At 38.3% G+C, this 15604-nt stretch overlaps 1 protein-coding gene and 1 pseudogene across 11 annotated transcripts in view; both read left to right on the plus strand.

Annotated features, from left to right (window-relative positions):
• The window catches only part of FANCC (FA complementation group C), a 244063-nt gene that overhangs the window by 180608 nt on the left and 47851 nt on the right, over positions 1 to 15604 (plus strand). For all 11 annotated transcript variants that reach the window (XM_070589942.1, XM_070589952.1, XM_070589943.1 and 8 more), the window contains one exon: positions 6913 to 7077. In XM_070589942.1, the coding sequence (XP_070446043.1) occupies positions 6913 to 7077 (165 nt within the window). The remainder of the gene's footprint in view (positions 1 to 6912; positions 7078 to 15604) is intronic.
• On the plus strand, positions 2093 to 3526 carry LOC103551332 (COP9 signalosome complex subunit 4-like; annotated as a pseudogene).

Here is a 15604-nt window from a genome sequence, read left to right on the forward strand (position 1 = left end):
ACTACTGCAGTAACAGCTGCCAGCCAGCCAGACTGTCATATACTCCTCCTCCTTATCCACTATCCCCAGACAAGAGACAACAGAGGTGTCCTGTTCCTACAAGAAGGAGGGAGGAAGCTTCGGAGGAGAAGCGAGCACCAAATGCCTATCAACTCCCAGAATGCAGTTTATTGGCAACCCCCAGCCAGCACTACATCCTGACCCTCCCCACAAGTACTGGAGGCAGGCTACCAGAGCCTTCGTGGAGAGGCTAATGTGGAATCCCAAATTCCAGAAAGAACAAATAAACAAAAATCACCAGATATTCATGGAAAACCAACACCATAAGGAAAAATGAACCAAAAGCAACAAACAGAAGATGCAAATACACCAATTAAATGCATTCCCTAGGACAAGCAAGTGGATTTTTTTTAAAAAGGAATAATTGTCCTAAGAATAATAAGAGAAACTATAAAATCCTTGAAATAGGAATAAGTTGGGTTTTTTTTGTTTTTGTTTTTAAAGAGATAACTTAGGAGAAAAGAAGAAAATTCAATAAACAGGCTAAATAGGAGATACAATTGAATAGCAAATAATGACTTAAAAAAGTAAGCCAAGTAGTTCTCCTAGGATATAGTAGAAAAGGACAAAGAAATGCAAAGGAAAGGAAAAGGTTTTTGTTTTTTCCTTTTATATGTAAGAGATCAGAAGGGGACGTCGGGGAAGAAGGTGGGGTAGGAAGTGCCAGGAACCCATCTCTTCACCTAGACGACAATTTTACTGCCAGAATCTGTCTGATGTAGCTGTTTGGGAATTCTGCAGTCTGAAGACTTCAGTGTTCAGGTGAAGGCGTGGCCAGTAAGCTGTGGTTCCCTTCAGCTCTTGTCATGGTGCATCCCCAACCCCCTAGACAGCCGTACCTGCCTTCCTAGACAGGCTCACGGGAACCAGGGTGGGCATTGCTTGATGAATTTTGCGTAGTATCACAGGAGAATGTGCACAATTATATGAAGCAGCTATTAAAATACTCCTGCCTTCTTAAATTATATGTCTTTGCAGGGCTAAACTCTCTTCATATACTTCAACTAAACCAACATATTGCAACAGATTAGATGCAGAAGTAAATGTAAGAATATAACTGTCAGGCCGGCCCCGTGGCCGAGTGGTTAAGTTTGCACACTCCGCTTTGGTGGCCCAGGGTTTCGTAAGTTCAGATCCTGGGCGCGGACATGGCACCGCTCATCAGGCCATGTTGATGCGGCATCCCACATGCTACAACTAGAAGGACCCACAGCTGAAATATGCAACTATATACTGGGGGGATTTGGGGAGAAAAAAGAAGATTGGCAACAGTTGTTAGCTCAGGCGCCAATCTTTAAAAAAAAAAAAAATCTGTCTTCTTCCAGGCCATACAGTGAAGAGATCTGCAAACGTAAAAGAATGCCGCTCTTCTCACTAAATAGTTTTTGTTTTGTAAAATATAGTTACTGTTTAACAAAAAATACTAGTCATGTTAACTTCTGCTGGGTTTATTATTATTGCTTTTAGTAAATAATTATTTTTAGGTGTCTCTGTTTTAATTTCAAACATGATAAATATTGGTAGTTGTAACCTCGGGAACAAAAGCTCTTTAGTGTTCTCAGTAATTTTTAAGAGTTTAACACTGTTTTGAAACTAAAAAAGTCTAAAAACTGCTGTCCTTTAGTGTCACAATCAACTTGCCCCACCCATGTACACATAACTTCCTACTAGCGTTTTAGTTCTGGACTCTTAAATATAAGCTGACAGGCAATGGTCAGCAGTTACTTAAGGAAATCATTTTAAGCGTACAATATGAAAAAGTTGGAACCAATGAAAATAAAGAAAAAAAGATTATTCAAAGAAAAGAACATCTCAAATAAATTAGTATCGGTGTCCCCATAAAAATAAAAGGTAATATTATATTCATTAAACAAGAACAAGATGCTGTTTAAAAAGAAAAGAACATCCAGAGGATGGAATAAGTAGTTCTTGGAAATTAATAATGAGAGAATGGTAATGGAAAGCATAATAAGAGGATTGGAAGATAAAGTTGGACAGTTCTTTCAAAATCTGCAGCAGTATAGACCAAGAGATAAAAAATAAGAAAGAAAGGACACTCGGTTTCCTTCTGGCAGTGAGAGGCCCAGCAGCCTTGGCTGAGCTGGAAGAAAGATGGCAGCAGCCGTGGGACAGGATTTGGCTCAGCTCATGCATTCAAGCGGCTCTCATAAAGATCTGGCGGGCAAGTATCGCCAGATCCTGGAAAAAGCCATTCGGTTATCTGGGGCAGAACAATTAGAAGCTTTGAAAGCTTTTGTGGAAGCAATGGTAAATGAGAATGTCAGCCTTGTGATCTCTCGACAGTTGCTGACTGATTTCTGCACACATCTCCCTAACCTGCCTGAGAGCCTGAGAGCACAGCCAAAGAAATCTATCATTTCACCTTGGAGAAGATCCAGCCTAGAGTCATTTCATTTGAGGAGCAGGTTGTTTCCATAAGACAGCATCTTGCATCCATATATGAGAAAGAAGACTGGAGAAATGCAGCCCAAGTGTTGGTGGGAATTCCTTTGGAAACAGGACAAAAAGAATACAATGTAGATTATAAACTGGAGACATACCTGAAGATTGCTAGGCTATATCTGGAGGATGATGATCCCGTCCAGGCAGAGGCTTACATAAATTGAGCATCATTGCTTCAGAATGAATCAACCAACGAACAGTTACAGATATATTATAAGGTATGCTATGCACGTGTTCTTGATTACAGAAGAAAATTCATTGAAGCTGCACAAAGGTACAGTGAGCTCTCTTACAAGACAATAGTGCAGGAAAGTGAAAGACTAGAGGCCTTAAAACATGCTTTGCACTGTACCATCTTAGCATCAGCAGGACAGCAGCGTTCTTGGATGCTAGCTACTCTTTTTAAGGAGGAAAGGTGCCAGCAACTTGCTGCTTATGGGATCCTAGAGAAAATGTACCTAGATAGGATCATCAGAGGAAATCAACTTCAAGAATTTGCTGCCATGCTGATGCCTCACCAAAAAGCAACCACAGCTGATGGTTCCAGCATTTTGGACAGAGCTGTTATTGAACACAATTTGTTGTCTGCAAGCAAATTATATAATAATATTACCTTCGAAGAACTTGGAGCTCTTTTAGAGATCTCTGCAGCTAAGGCAGAAAAGATAGCATCACAAATGATAACAGAAGGCCGTATGAATGGATTTATCGATCAGATTGATGGAATAGTTCATTTTGAAACACGAGAAGCCCTGCCAACATGGGACAAACAGATCCAATCACTTTGTTTCCAAGTGAATAACCTTTTGGAGAAAATTAGTCAGACAGCACCAGAATGGACAGCACAAGCCATGGAAGCCCAGATGGCTCAGTGACTCCCTGCAGAACCTCTGTGCACACTACATCTTTTTCCATGTTGTACAGATTGATTTCACTCTCTCTCCAAAGCATTTGCATCATGACCTTACGTATTTCAATCCCTTTTGTGCTGGATTCTATTTAAAGAAGACATTATCAGAGCAGGAAGTACAAGCATTTAAAAATATGTAGTTCCCATGTATTCAGGGTCTCTGTGCATCAAACTAAGATGTTTTGAAAGCTTTTTCTTTAAATGGAATAAGTGAAATATCTGTGGCTGAAAAGTTTGGGATTTGTGATAACTTTGTAGTCATGTAAAACTTAAGTGCTTTGTGCCTCTCCAAATGTGATTATTCTAATAAATGGAGCAGTGAGCCAAAAAAAATTTTTTAAAAATAAAAAAAATAAGAAAGAAAGGATAGAGAACTGTCCAGAAGTTTAGCATCCAAAAAATTGGAGTTCCCAGAAAAAAACAGAGAAAAGAATGGGTAGGAAATTATCAAAGAAATAATCCAAGAGAACTTTCCTGATTTAAGATCTGCTGAGTGCCCAGCACAATGAATAAAAATAAATCCATACCAAAACACATCATTTTGAAAATTTCAAAGAGGATATCCAAGAGCCTCCATGGAGTAAAAATAGGACTTATGCAAAGGATCAGGATTCATCCTAGCATAGAACTCCTCAAGAAGATCACTGGAAGCTAAAAGACAGTAGGACCACTCTTTCACAGTTCTATAGGAAAATGACCAGAACTCTATACTTAGCCAAAGTATCAATCAAATGTGAGAGTAAAATAAAGACATTTTTAGACTTGCAAGGTCTCAAATACTTTACCTCTCTTGTACCTTTTCCCATATAAGAAATATGAACCAAGAAAGAAGGTATGGAATCCAGAAGAGAAGTGTAGGACATCCTCAGGATGGAGATCCCAAGATAATAAGTGTACAGAGGGAGTACAAAGCAACCTGTCCAGAACGGAACAGGTCAAAATGTTCTAGGAGAAATTTCTTTAAGAAGATGAAAATGGTAGAATGTCAGATGTGTTTGAATGTATTACAAGGAGATTACACACTTGGGTGGGAGTTTGGGGTTAAAATAACAATCATTGCAAACAAACAAGGCAAATAACAGTCATTAAACCCAGGGAAAAACAACATATTGAATATTTAAGGAATGAGTTAGGCTTGAAAATGGTTGCCTCTGAGATCAGAAAATGGGGGTGGCAGTGCTCTTTCAAAAGCTGCTGTTTTTCATAAGCTTTGAAGAGCTATTTCACTATATAAGGTAGTTGTATCTATAAGACTGATAAAAATAAAAAAGTTAAAAAAAAGAAAAAGAATATCTGGGCCTCCTACAATGGTCTACAAAAGCCTGACTTCTCCTCCCCTCCCCCCTTCACTGGGGTCTAGCAGCTTGGCCTCCTCGCTGTATAGGGTCTTTGCATTTGCTTTGTGTCTGCCTGCTGCATTTTGCTCCCAGATATACACAGGTTTTGTTTATAGACTTCCTTTAAATCTCTGCTCAGTGTTCCCTCGGCCAATTCTCGCCTGCCTTAATGCGTCAGTGTGCTTTACTTTTCAGTGTGGCACTTGCTGTCATCTGGCATTTCATTCCCTCCGTTGCTAGGCTTTGTCTTTGCTTTTGTATCATGAACACGACAGGCAGCCTTGCATATAGTAAGGGTTCAAAAAATTATTTATTAAATGAATAAAAGCAAATTCACTGAAGAGGACATACAGGTGGGTAACAAACATAAGTACTTGATTTCGGAAGTTATCGGGAAAATGCAAATGAAAGCAATGGGATAATTTTTGTCCAGATTAGCAAGAAATAAAAATACTGAGAAGAATATTACTGGCAAGAGTGGAAAAGTAAACTGGTGGGTTTTGGAAGGCAATTTAACATGCAGATACTCACATGGGGGACAGGTGGGCGTGTGCAGGGTTGCCACTGCAGCTAGTGTCTGTCATAGTGACCGATTCAGAACAACCTGAATGCCTGCAAATAGAGGCACTGTTAAATTACAGAACACATACTCTTTAATAATAGGCAGCAAGTAAAGAAAAATGAGGGACTGTGTGTTCTATATCGTGGTTCCATTTATGTTTCACAAAACAACACTAAGTTTCTAGATTTATGACGATATATATATGAAAATACCTAGAAAAAGATCTAATAGCATACATCTCAAACTTTCATTTTATTGATCTCTAGTTCACTTCTTCATTTAACATCTATGTCTTGAGCATGTAGTATGTGTAAGGAGTTGTCCCCACGTGCTAGGAATAGAGCAGTGAGCAAAACAGAAAAAAGTGCCTGCTCTCGTAGAGCTGATGTGCCAGCAGGGAGGACCAGATCAGGAACAGTAAACAAGTAAATACGATATAGCTCAGTGATGAAAAGGATCCTGGAGAAAAGTGAACCAGGGTGAGAGAGAGAGAGGAAGTACACAGTGGGGTGGGAGGGCACTCGCTGTGTTAAGCTCTGCTATCCAGTGGAGCTTTCTGCAGTAATGGATAAGTCCTGTAAATTTGCACCATCCAATACTGTAAGCGGTAGCCTCACTCAGCTGTTGAACACCGGATCTGTGGCTAGTCCAACTGAGGAGTGGAATTTTATTTCATTTAAATTAATATGAATTTAAATTGCCACATGTGGCTGATTGCTATGGTATTGTTCAGTGCGTTTATATGGGATGGTCAGGGAAGCCCTCACATAAAGCAGCATTTGAGCTGAGACCTATATGAAATGAAGTTAGCCGTGTGTTCCAGGCAGAATGAGCAACAGGGCCTTATCTGGAGTAGTTGGAGGCCTGTAAGGCCAAAGCAGAATGAGCAAGGGTAAGAGTGGAAGGAGATGAAGCCAGAGAAACAGAAGAGGCCCCATCATGGAAGGCCTTGGCGTGTTCTCTGTGTGAGGCGGGAAGCTATGGCAACACTTTGAGCAGACAAGTGAAGTGATTTGACTTTTTAAAAGGTTGCTGGAACTGTGATGATGAACAGTGGGGCTGAGAGCAAAAGCGGGGAGAAGCTTAGGAGGCTCCTACAGTTCCCCAGGCTGGAGGTGATGTTGAATTAAGGGGGCAGTGATGGAAGTGCAGAGAAGGAGTCAAATGAATTGACAGTAATTACCGCTGGAGCAGACAAGGGCCGTGAGAGAAAGGGCGGAGTCGAGAAGGAGCTTGGAAGGCTTTGGCCTCAGCAGATGAGAGATGGAGCACTCGAGGGGAGAGGACATTCGGGGAACCAATTCTGGAGCTCTGTTTTTGGCGTGGTAAGTTGGAGGTGCCTATAGAGAGTTATGCCAAAGACCTGACAATGAGTGATGTTAAAATGGGAACTTTAGCTAGTGTTTCTTCTTAGAGAATTGAGTAAGGGAAGCGAATTCATAGATGATGTTAGGGTAGCCGTCTTTCTGTGAAGGGCAAAAGCAAGTGACCTGTCATCAGTCTTTTCAGCATGAAGATTTTATGTCTTTAATTACATGTGGCTCTAAGATTTGGGTAATTATTTCTTATTTAATCCATAGAATGACTCCTGAACGAGTGAGGGCCCTGTCACGAGTTTGTGTCCCGCTTATTACTCTGCCGGATTTTGAACCCCTGGTGGAGGCGCTGCTCACCTGCCATGGATGTGAACCTCAGGAGGTGCTCTGGCCTGAGTTCTTCGATGCTGTGAGTGAGGCCTTTTTGCTGTAAGTGATGTCTATTTAATAACCTGTCAGCTTTGTTTTTCCTTTTCTTAGAATACTTTAGTATGTTGGAAATGCAGTTTTCAAACTGTTTGCTCTCAGTACCACTTTACCCTTTGAAAGATTATTGAGGATCACAATGAGGGTTTTTTTAATGTGGGTTATATTTATCAATATTTATCACACTTGAAATTAAAACATAAGTTTTTAAAATATGTGTTATTTCATTTTAAAATAACAATAAATTGATTACATGTTAACACAAATAGGTTTTTCTCGGTGAGGAAGATATCCTTGAGCTAGCATCTGTGCCAGTCTCCCTCTGTTTTGGATGTGGGATGCCACCACAGCACGGCTGACAAGTGGTGTGGATCCACACCTGGGATCTGAAGCCAAGAACCCAGGCCGCTAAAGCGGAGCATGCTGAACTTAACCACTATGCCACGGGGCTGGCCCCACAAATTGCATATTTTTATGAAAAACAATAATCTTTTCCAAGAAAAAAAAATGTTTAATAGGAATGGCATTGTTTTACATTTTTGCAAATCTCTTTATTGTCTAACATAAAAGATAGCTAGCTTCCCCTATATAGTCTGCATTCAGTCTGGTGTGATAGGCTGTTTTGGTTAAAGTATATGAAGGAAAATCCAGCCTCACACAGATAATGTAGCTGGAAGAGAGGAATATTTTAATAGCCATCTCAGATAATTGTAGATAGTTTCCTTGGATACCTCACCAGAATTTGAAAATAGTAGTTTCTTAAAGGTTAATTGCAATGTGGAATCTGAAATTATATGAATGAGCTTTTCATCCTGTTAAATGAAAATGTGTTGGTCTATCTTGTACTTTCAATGGATCTTTTGCCCAGGCAGGGTTGCATAGCCTCACGCGTGGTTCATTGGGAAATATTGGTTCATTAAGTTATGCAAATCTTCCAAACATTTGACATACTCTTTTTACAGTATCAAAATTGACATTCATTCCTCTCACCATTGATCTTATCAGAAATGTCTTTAAGTATTGGGGAGCTGTCAAGCTCATATTGGCAGAAACAAATTTTCCAAGATTCTAATTTCTGTTTAAAAACTCAAATTTAGCGTTGGCTACAAATACTGTCAGTTGTTTTCCTACTAGGATGACTCTGCTAATTTTTGATAAAGTATTTGCCAAACACTTAAGTTTGAATAACCATCATTTGTCTGCTGGTCATGCTTTCAACTAAATTTCCATGAAAAAAAAAAGTGGCTAATTGATCTGGCAGCTCAGACGGTTGCACAGGTGCTTTTCCTCCAGACAACCATAATTTTTATGTCACAGAAGTGCTTTATGCATATTTTCCTTTTCACCACACAGAATTTTTTTTTTATAAAAAGTATTCTTGGGGACCGCACGGTGGTTCAGTTTGCACGTTCCACTTTGGCGGCCCAGGATTTGCCAGTTCTGATCCGGGGTGCAGACCTTTGCACCACTTATCAAGCCACACTGTGGCAGGCGTCCCACATATAAAGTAGAGGAAGATGGGCATGGATGTTAGCTCAGGGCCTGTCTTCCTCAGCAAAAAAAGAGGGGGATTGGTAGCAGATGTTAGCTCCGGGCTAATCTTCCAAAAAAAAAAAAAAGTATTCTCAAGGGTAAAATTTAATGAAAGTAATATTTGATACTGCTTCATCAAACACATTTTTATGTGAAACTGGCAGTGTCTTTACTGTGCGTATGGAGTGGTGAAGAACACACTGGCTGCCGTCCCTGCTTTATTCATGTGAGGCACAGCAGTTTTAAAACACTGTTGCTTTTGCACCATAAGTACAAACATCATGCTCAGGAGAAACCATGAGATTCAAAATAGTTACTGAACACTTTAAGTGTTTGTATACCACATGTATGTATTGCCGGTTTCAGCTAAAAGAACTTCTGTCCTGGGGCCGCCCCGTGGCCCAGTGGTGAAGTTCCTGCGCTCCACTTCGGCAGCCCAGGGTTTCTCTGGTTTGTATCCTGGGCACAGACGTGGCAGCGCTCCTCAGGCCGAGCTGAGGCGCCATTCCACACGCCGCAACTAGAAGGACCCACAACTAAAAGAAATGTGCAGCTAGGTACTGGGGGGATTTGGGGAGAAAAATTGGGAAAAAAAAAAAGATTGGCAACAGTTGTTAGCTCAGGTGCCAACCTTAAAATTAAAAAAAACCCCTCCTGTCCTTAGTTGGTGCTGATACCAGATGAATACAAGCAACACGGCTAGTCCAGCCGTATCTAGAGATTCTGTTTTAAGGCAGAAGTACAGTTCTGTTGATAAAGTATTAACTTATCACATCTATGTTTGAATTATTTAATTCCTTTTTGTTTAGACTCTGAATGATTGGTCTCAAATTGATGCCACAATTAACTAGCACTATAATAGTGTTTGAAAACATTCTATTGAATAAGACACAATAAGGTAAATTATTAACATCTATAAAGCCAAGGGAAAAATAACTTTCCTCCTATTTGCTTTTCGTTCACACAGTTCAGCCCAGTTCCTTTGGAGTAGATGTCTCCCTCTCATGAGTCAGAGAAATCTCTGATGTATTGGTCTCATCTTTTCCCAGTGAAACAGCTGGGGAATGAAAAAGCGAATCTTTTAATTCTCCTTTGTAAAGCTGATGGTCCATTCTCAAATATAAGAAAATATATTATAAATAAATTTTACTTTTGAATAAAATATCATTAAATTCTTTTGAAAATCTAAAAATGTTATATTTATATATAAATAAAAATATAAAATACATATAAATATATTTATATCTAAAATAATTTAAATAAAATTTAGAAAAGTTTTCAAAACATTTGGAAATAGCATTGCAAAGTAAGACAGCAAAGTGTATTCACTTCTTGTTTTGTTTCCATGTTCTTGTTTCCCTTTTTTGTGTCTATAGGAGAAAAATATCAGAATATTTATTTATTTATTTTTATACTTTTTCCAGCTTTATTGGGATCTAATTGACTATGTCATTGTTTACGTTTAAGAGGTACAATGAGTTAATTTGATACAGTTTTATATTGCAAAAGGATCACCACCATAGGGTTAGCTAACAGCTCCATCACGTCACATAGTTACCATTTCTTTTTTGTGATGAGAACATTTAAGATTTACTCTCTTAGCAGATTTCTATCATATACTACAGTGTTATTAACTGTAATCTCCAGGCTGTATATTAGATCCCCAGAACTTAGGAATCTTATAGCTAGAGGTTTGTACTCTTTGACCAACATCTCCTCATTTCCCCCACTCTGTTTCTGTGATTCAGCTTTTTAAGATTCCACGTAAAGTGGTATCATACAGTACTGTCTTTGTCTGAGTTATAGCACTTAGCATAATGCCCTCAAGGTCCATCCCTGTTGTCATAAATGGCAGAATTTCCTTATTTCTCATGACTGAATAATATTCCATTGTATATATATATGTACATGTATATACATATGCATGTACATATATGTGAACTACATTTTCTTTATCCGTTTATCCTTTGATGGACATTTAGGTTGTTTCCATACCTTGACTACTATGATTAATGCTCTCATAGACATGAGAATCAGATATCTTTTTGATATCCTGTTTTCATTTCCTTTGGATAAATACCCAGAAGTGGGATTACTGGATCGTATAGTAGTTCTAGTTTTAATTTTTGAGGAAGCTGCATACTGTTTTCCATAGTGGCTGCACAAATTTTCATTCCCACCAACAGTGCACAAGGGTTCCCTTTTCTCCACATCCTCGCCAAGGCTTGTTGTCACTTCTCTTTTTGACGATAGCCATTCTGATAGGTGTGAGGGGATATTCATTGTGATCTTGATTTGCATTTCCCTGATGATTAGTGATGTTTAGCACCTTTTCGTGTACCTGTTGGACGTTTGTCTGTCTTCGGAAAAAGGTCTGATTCAGTGCCTCTGCCCATTTTTTAATTGGATTGTTTGGGGTTTTTTGCTGTTGAGTTATATGATTCTTTATATATTTTAGATATTAATCCCTGATCAGATATGTGATTTGCAAATGTTTTCTCTCATTCTGTAGGTTGCCTTTTCATTTTGTTGACGGTGTAGAAGCTTTTCACAGTGTAGAAGCTTTTTAGTTTGATGTAGTCCACTTGTTTATTTTTATTTTTGTTGTCTTTGCTTTTGGTGTCAAATCCAAAAAATCATTGCCAAGACCAGTGTCAAGGAGCTTATCTCCTATGTTTTCTTCCAGGAGTTTTATGGTTTCAGGTCTTAAACATTCAATTCTTTAATCTGTTTTGAATTGATTTTTGCATGTGGCATAAGATAGGGGTCCAGTTTCATTCTTTTGCATGTGACTGCCCAGTTTTCCCAGCACCATTTATTGAAGCAACTACCTTTTCCCATTGTATACCCTTGGCTTCTTTGTAGTAATTTAATTGACCATGTATGCATGGGTTTATTTCTGTGCTCTCTTTTGTTCCATTGATCTGTGTGTCTGTTTTATGCCAATGCCATGTTTTGATCACTACAGCTTTGTAATATAGTTTGAAATCAAGAAGTGTAATGCCTCCAGCTTTGTTCTTCTTTCTCAAGATTGCTTTGGCTATTTGGGGTCTTTTGTGGTTCCATACAAATTTTAGGGTTTTTTTCTGTTTCTGTGAAAAATGCCATTAGAGCTTTGATAGGAATTGCATTAAATCTGTAGATCACTTTTGTTTCTATGAACATTTTAGCAATATTAATTCTTCCCATCCATGAGCACTGAGTATCTTTCCATTTATTTGTGTCTTCTTCAATTTCTTTCATCAATATCTTATAGTTTTCAGTGAACAGATCTTTCACCTCCTTGGTTAGATTTATTCCTAGGTATTTTATTCTTTATGATGCACTTATAAATGGGATTTTTTTTCTTAATTTCTTTTTTAGGTAAATTATTGTTAATGTATAGAAATACAACTGATTTTTGTACATTGATTTTGTATCCTACAGTTTACTGAATCTGTTTATTAGTTGTAACAGTTTTTTGGTGGAGTCTTCAGGGTTTTGTATGTATATCATGTCATCTACAAATAAAGACAGTTTTACTACTCCCTTTCAGATTTGAATGCCTTTCACTTCTATTTCTTGCCTAATTGCTCTGACTAGGACTTCCAGGACTATGTTGAATAAAAGTGGTGAGAGTGGGCATCCTTGTCTTGTTCCTGATCTCAGAGGAAAAGCTTTCAGGTTTTCACTATTGAGTATGTTGTCAGCTGTGAGCTTGTCATATATGCCTTTTATTATGTTGAGGTATGTTTCCTCTATATCCACTTTGTTGAGAATGTTTTTCGTGAATGGATGTTAAATTTTATCAAATGCTTTTCTACATCTATTGCGATAATGATATGAGATGATTTTTTTATCCTTCACTTTATTAATGTGGTGTGTCACTGTGACTTGCAGATGTTGAACCATCCTTCTGTGCTGGGTCATTGTGTATCATCCTTTTAATGTATTACTGAATTTGGTTTCCTAATATTTTGTTGAGGATTTTTGCATATTCATCCTGGATATTGGCCTGTAATTTTCTTTCCTTATAGGTTTTTGCATCATTTTGGTAGCTGAGTAATGCTAGCCTTGTAAAATGAGTTTGGAAGTGGTCCCTCCTCTTCTATTTATTGAGAAGATTTTGAGAAGGATTGGTATTAATTCTTCTTTAAATGTTAGTAGAATTCAGCAGTGTAGCCATCTGGCTGGACTTTGTTGGGAATTTTTGATTCCTGGTTCAGTCTCCTTGCTAGTAATTGGTCTGTTCAGATTTTCTGTTTCCTCATGATTCAGTCTTGGTAGGTTACATGTTTGTAGGTTACATGTTTGTAGGAATTTATCCATTTCTTCTCAGTCGCCTGATTTGTTGGTGTATAATTGTTCATAGCAGTTTCTTATGATCATTTGTATTTGTGTGGTATCAGTTTTAAAAACTATCTCCTCTTTCATTTATAATTATTATTTTATTTCTCTCTCTTTTTTCCTGGTTAGTCTAGCTTATCAATTCTTTCTTTCATGGAGTGTGCCTTTGGTTTTGTATGTAAAAGTCATCATCAAACTCAGGGTCATCTTGGTTTTCTCTTAGGTGGTTTTTTTTTTCCTAAGGAAGACTAGCCCTGAGCTAACATCTGCCACCAATCCTCCTCTTTTTGCTGAGGAAGTCTGGCCCTGAGCTAACACCCGTGCCCATCTTCCTCTGCTTTATATGTGGGACGCCTACCACAGCATGGCTTGCCAAGCGGTGCCATGTCCGCACCCAGGATCCGAACCGGCGAACCTCGGGCCGCCAAAGTAGAATGTGTGAACTTAACCGCTGCGCCACTGGGCCAACCCTAGGATCCATTTTGAGTTAATTTTTGTGAAGGGTGTAAGGTCTGTGTCTAGATTCTTCTTTTTGCATGCGCATGTCCAGTTGTTCCAGTATCTTGTGTGAAAATACAGTCTTTACTCAATTGTATTCCCTTTGCTCCTTTTTCAAAACTCAGTTGACTATATTTATTTGGGTCTATTTCTGAACTCTGTATTCTGTTCCATTGGCCTAGTTTTCAATGCCACACTGCTTTGAGTACCATAGCTTTATAAGAAGTCTTAAAGTCAGTCCTCCAACTGTGTTCTTCTCCTTCAATACTGTGTTGAGTGTTGGGGTCTTTTGTCTCTCCATATAAACTTTAGAATCAGTTTGTTGACATCCACAAAATGCTTTGCTAGAATTTTGATCGAGATTACATTGAGTTTATAGATGAAGTTGAGAAGAACTGACATCTTGACAATTTTGTTCTTTCTATCCATGAATTTCTCTCCATTTGTTTAGTTCTTTGATTTTGTTCATCAGAGTTTTTTAGTTTTCCTCATATAGATCCTGTACATATTTTTGTTAGATTTATACCTCAGTATTTTGTTTTTGGGGATAGTAATGTAAATGTTCTTTTCTTTTTTTTTTTTTTGAGGAAGATTAGCCCTGAGCTAACTACTGCCAGTCCTCCTCTTCTTTTTGCTGAGGAAGACTGGCCCTGAGCTAACATCCATGCCCATCATCCTCTACTTTATTTGTGGGACGCCTACCACAGCATGGCGTGCCAAGCAGTGCCGTGTCTGCGCCCGGGATCCGAGCCAGTGAACCCCGGGCTGCCAAGAAGCAGAATGTGTGAACTTAACCGCTGCACCACTGGGCCGGCCCCTGGTATTTTCTTTTTAATTGTAAATTCTACTTCTTCATTGCTGGTATATAGGAAAGTGATTGGCTTTTGTATTTTAACCTTGTATCCTGCAACTTTGCTATAATTGCTTATTAGTTCCAGGAGGTTTTTTGTCAGTTCTTTTGGATTTTCTACATAGAAGAGCCTGTCATCTGTGAACAAAGACAGTTTTATTTCTTCCTTCCCATTCATATACCTTTTATTTCCTTTTCTGTTCTTATTGCATAAGCTAGAATTTCTAGTATGATGTGGGAAAAGGATGCTGCCTGGGGAGATCTTTGCTTTGTACCTGATCTTAGTGGGCAAGATTCAAGTTTCTCACCATGAAGTATGATGTTAACTAGAAATATTCTTTATCAATTTGAATAAGTTCCCCTCTATATCTAGTTTACTGAGAGTTTTTCTATTGAATGGGTTTGGATTTTATCAAATGCTTTTTCTGCATCTGTTGATGTGATTTTTTTTTTTTAGCCTGTTGATATGATGGGTTACATTAATTAATTTTCAAAGTTGAAGCAGCCCTGCATACCTGGGAAAAATTCTGCTTGGTCATGATGTATGATTCTTTTTATACATTGTTGGATTCAGTTTGCTAGGGAAATTGTCCCTTGGTATCTGTGAGGAATTCCAGGACCCCCTATTTGTACCAAAATCTGCAAATGCTCAATTCCCTTAACGTAAAATGGTGTAGTATTTGCATATAACCTATACACACATTCTCCTATATACTTTAAATCATCTCTAGATTATGTATAGTACCTCATACAATGTAAATGCTATGTAAATGTTATTATACTGTTTTGTTTAGGGAATAATGACAAGAAAAAATGTTCAGTACTTGTTCAGTACAGATGCAGCCTTGTAGGCCTTTCAATCCATAGTTAGTTGAATCCGTGGATGCCGAACCCATGGATTTGGAGGGCTGGCTGTACTTTGTTGAGGATTTTTGTACCTGTGTACCTCTAATTCTTATTGTGTTCAAGAGAGATATTGGTCTCTAAGTTTGCTAGTAATGTGTTTGTCTGCTTTTGGTATTAGTGTAATTCTGGCCTCCTAGAATGAGTTAGGAAGTATTCCCTCTGCTTCTATCCTTAGAAAGAAATTGTAGAGAATTCCTATCATTTCTTCCTTAAATCTTTAGTTGAATTCAGCAGTGAGTCTATCTAGGCCTGGTGCTTTCTGTTTTGAAAGGTTATTAATTGTTCATTCAATTTCTATAATAGATATAAGCCTACTCATTCTGTTTCTTCTTGTGTGAGTTTTGGCAGATTGTGTCTTTCAAGGAATTGGTCTGTTTCATTTAGGTTATCAAATTTGTTGGCATAGAGTTGTTTATA

This window comes from Equus przewalskii, chromosome 22, assembly GCF_037783145.1.
Source record: "Equus przewalskii isolate Varuska chromosome 22, EquPr2, whole genome shotgun sequence".
NCBI lineage: Eukaryota > Metazoa > Chordata > Mammalia > Perissodactyla > Equidae > Equus > Equus przewalskii.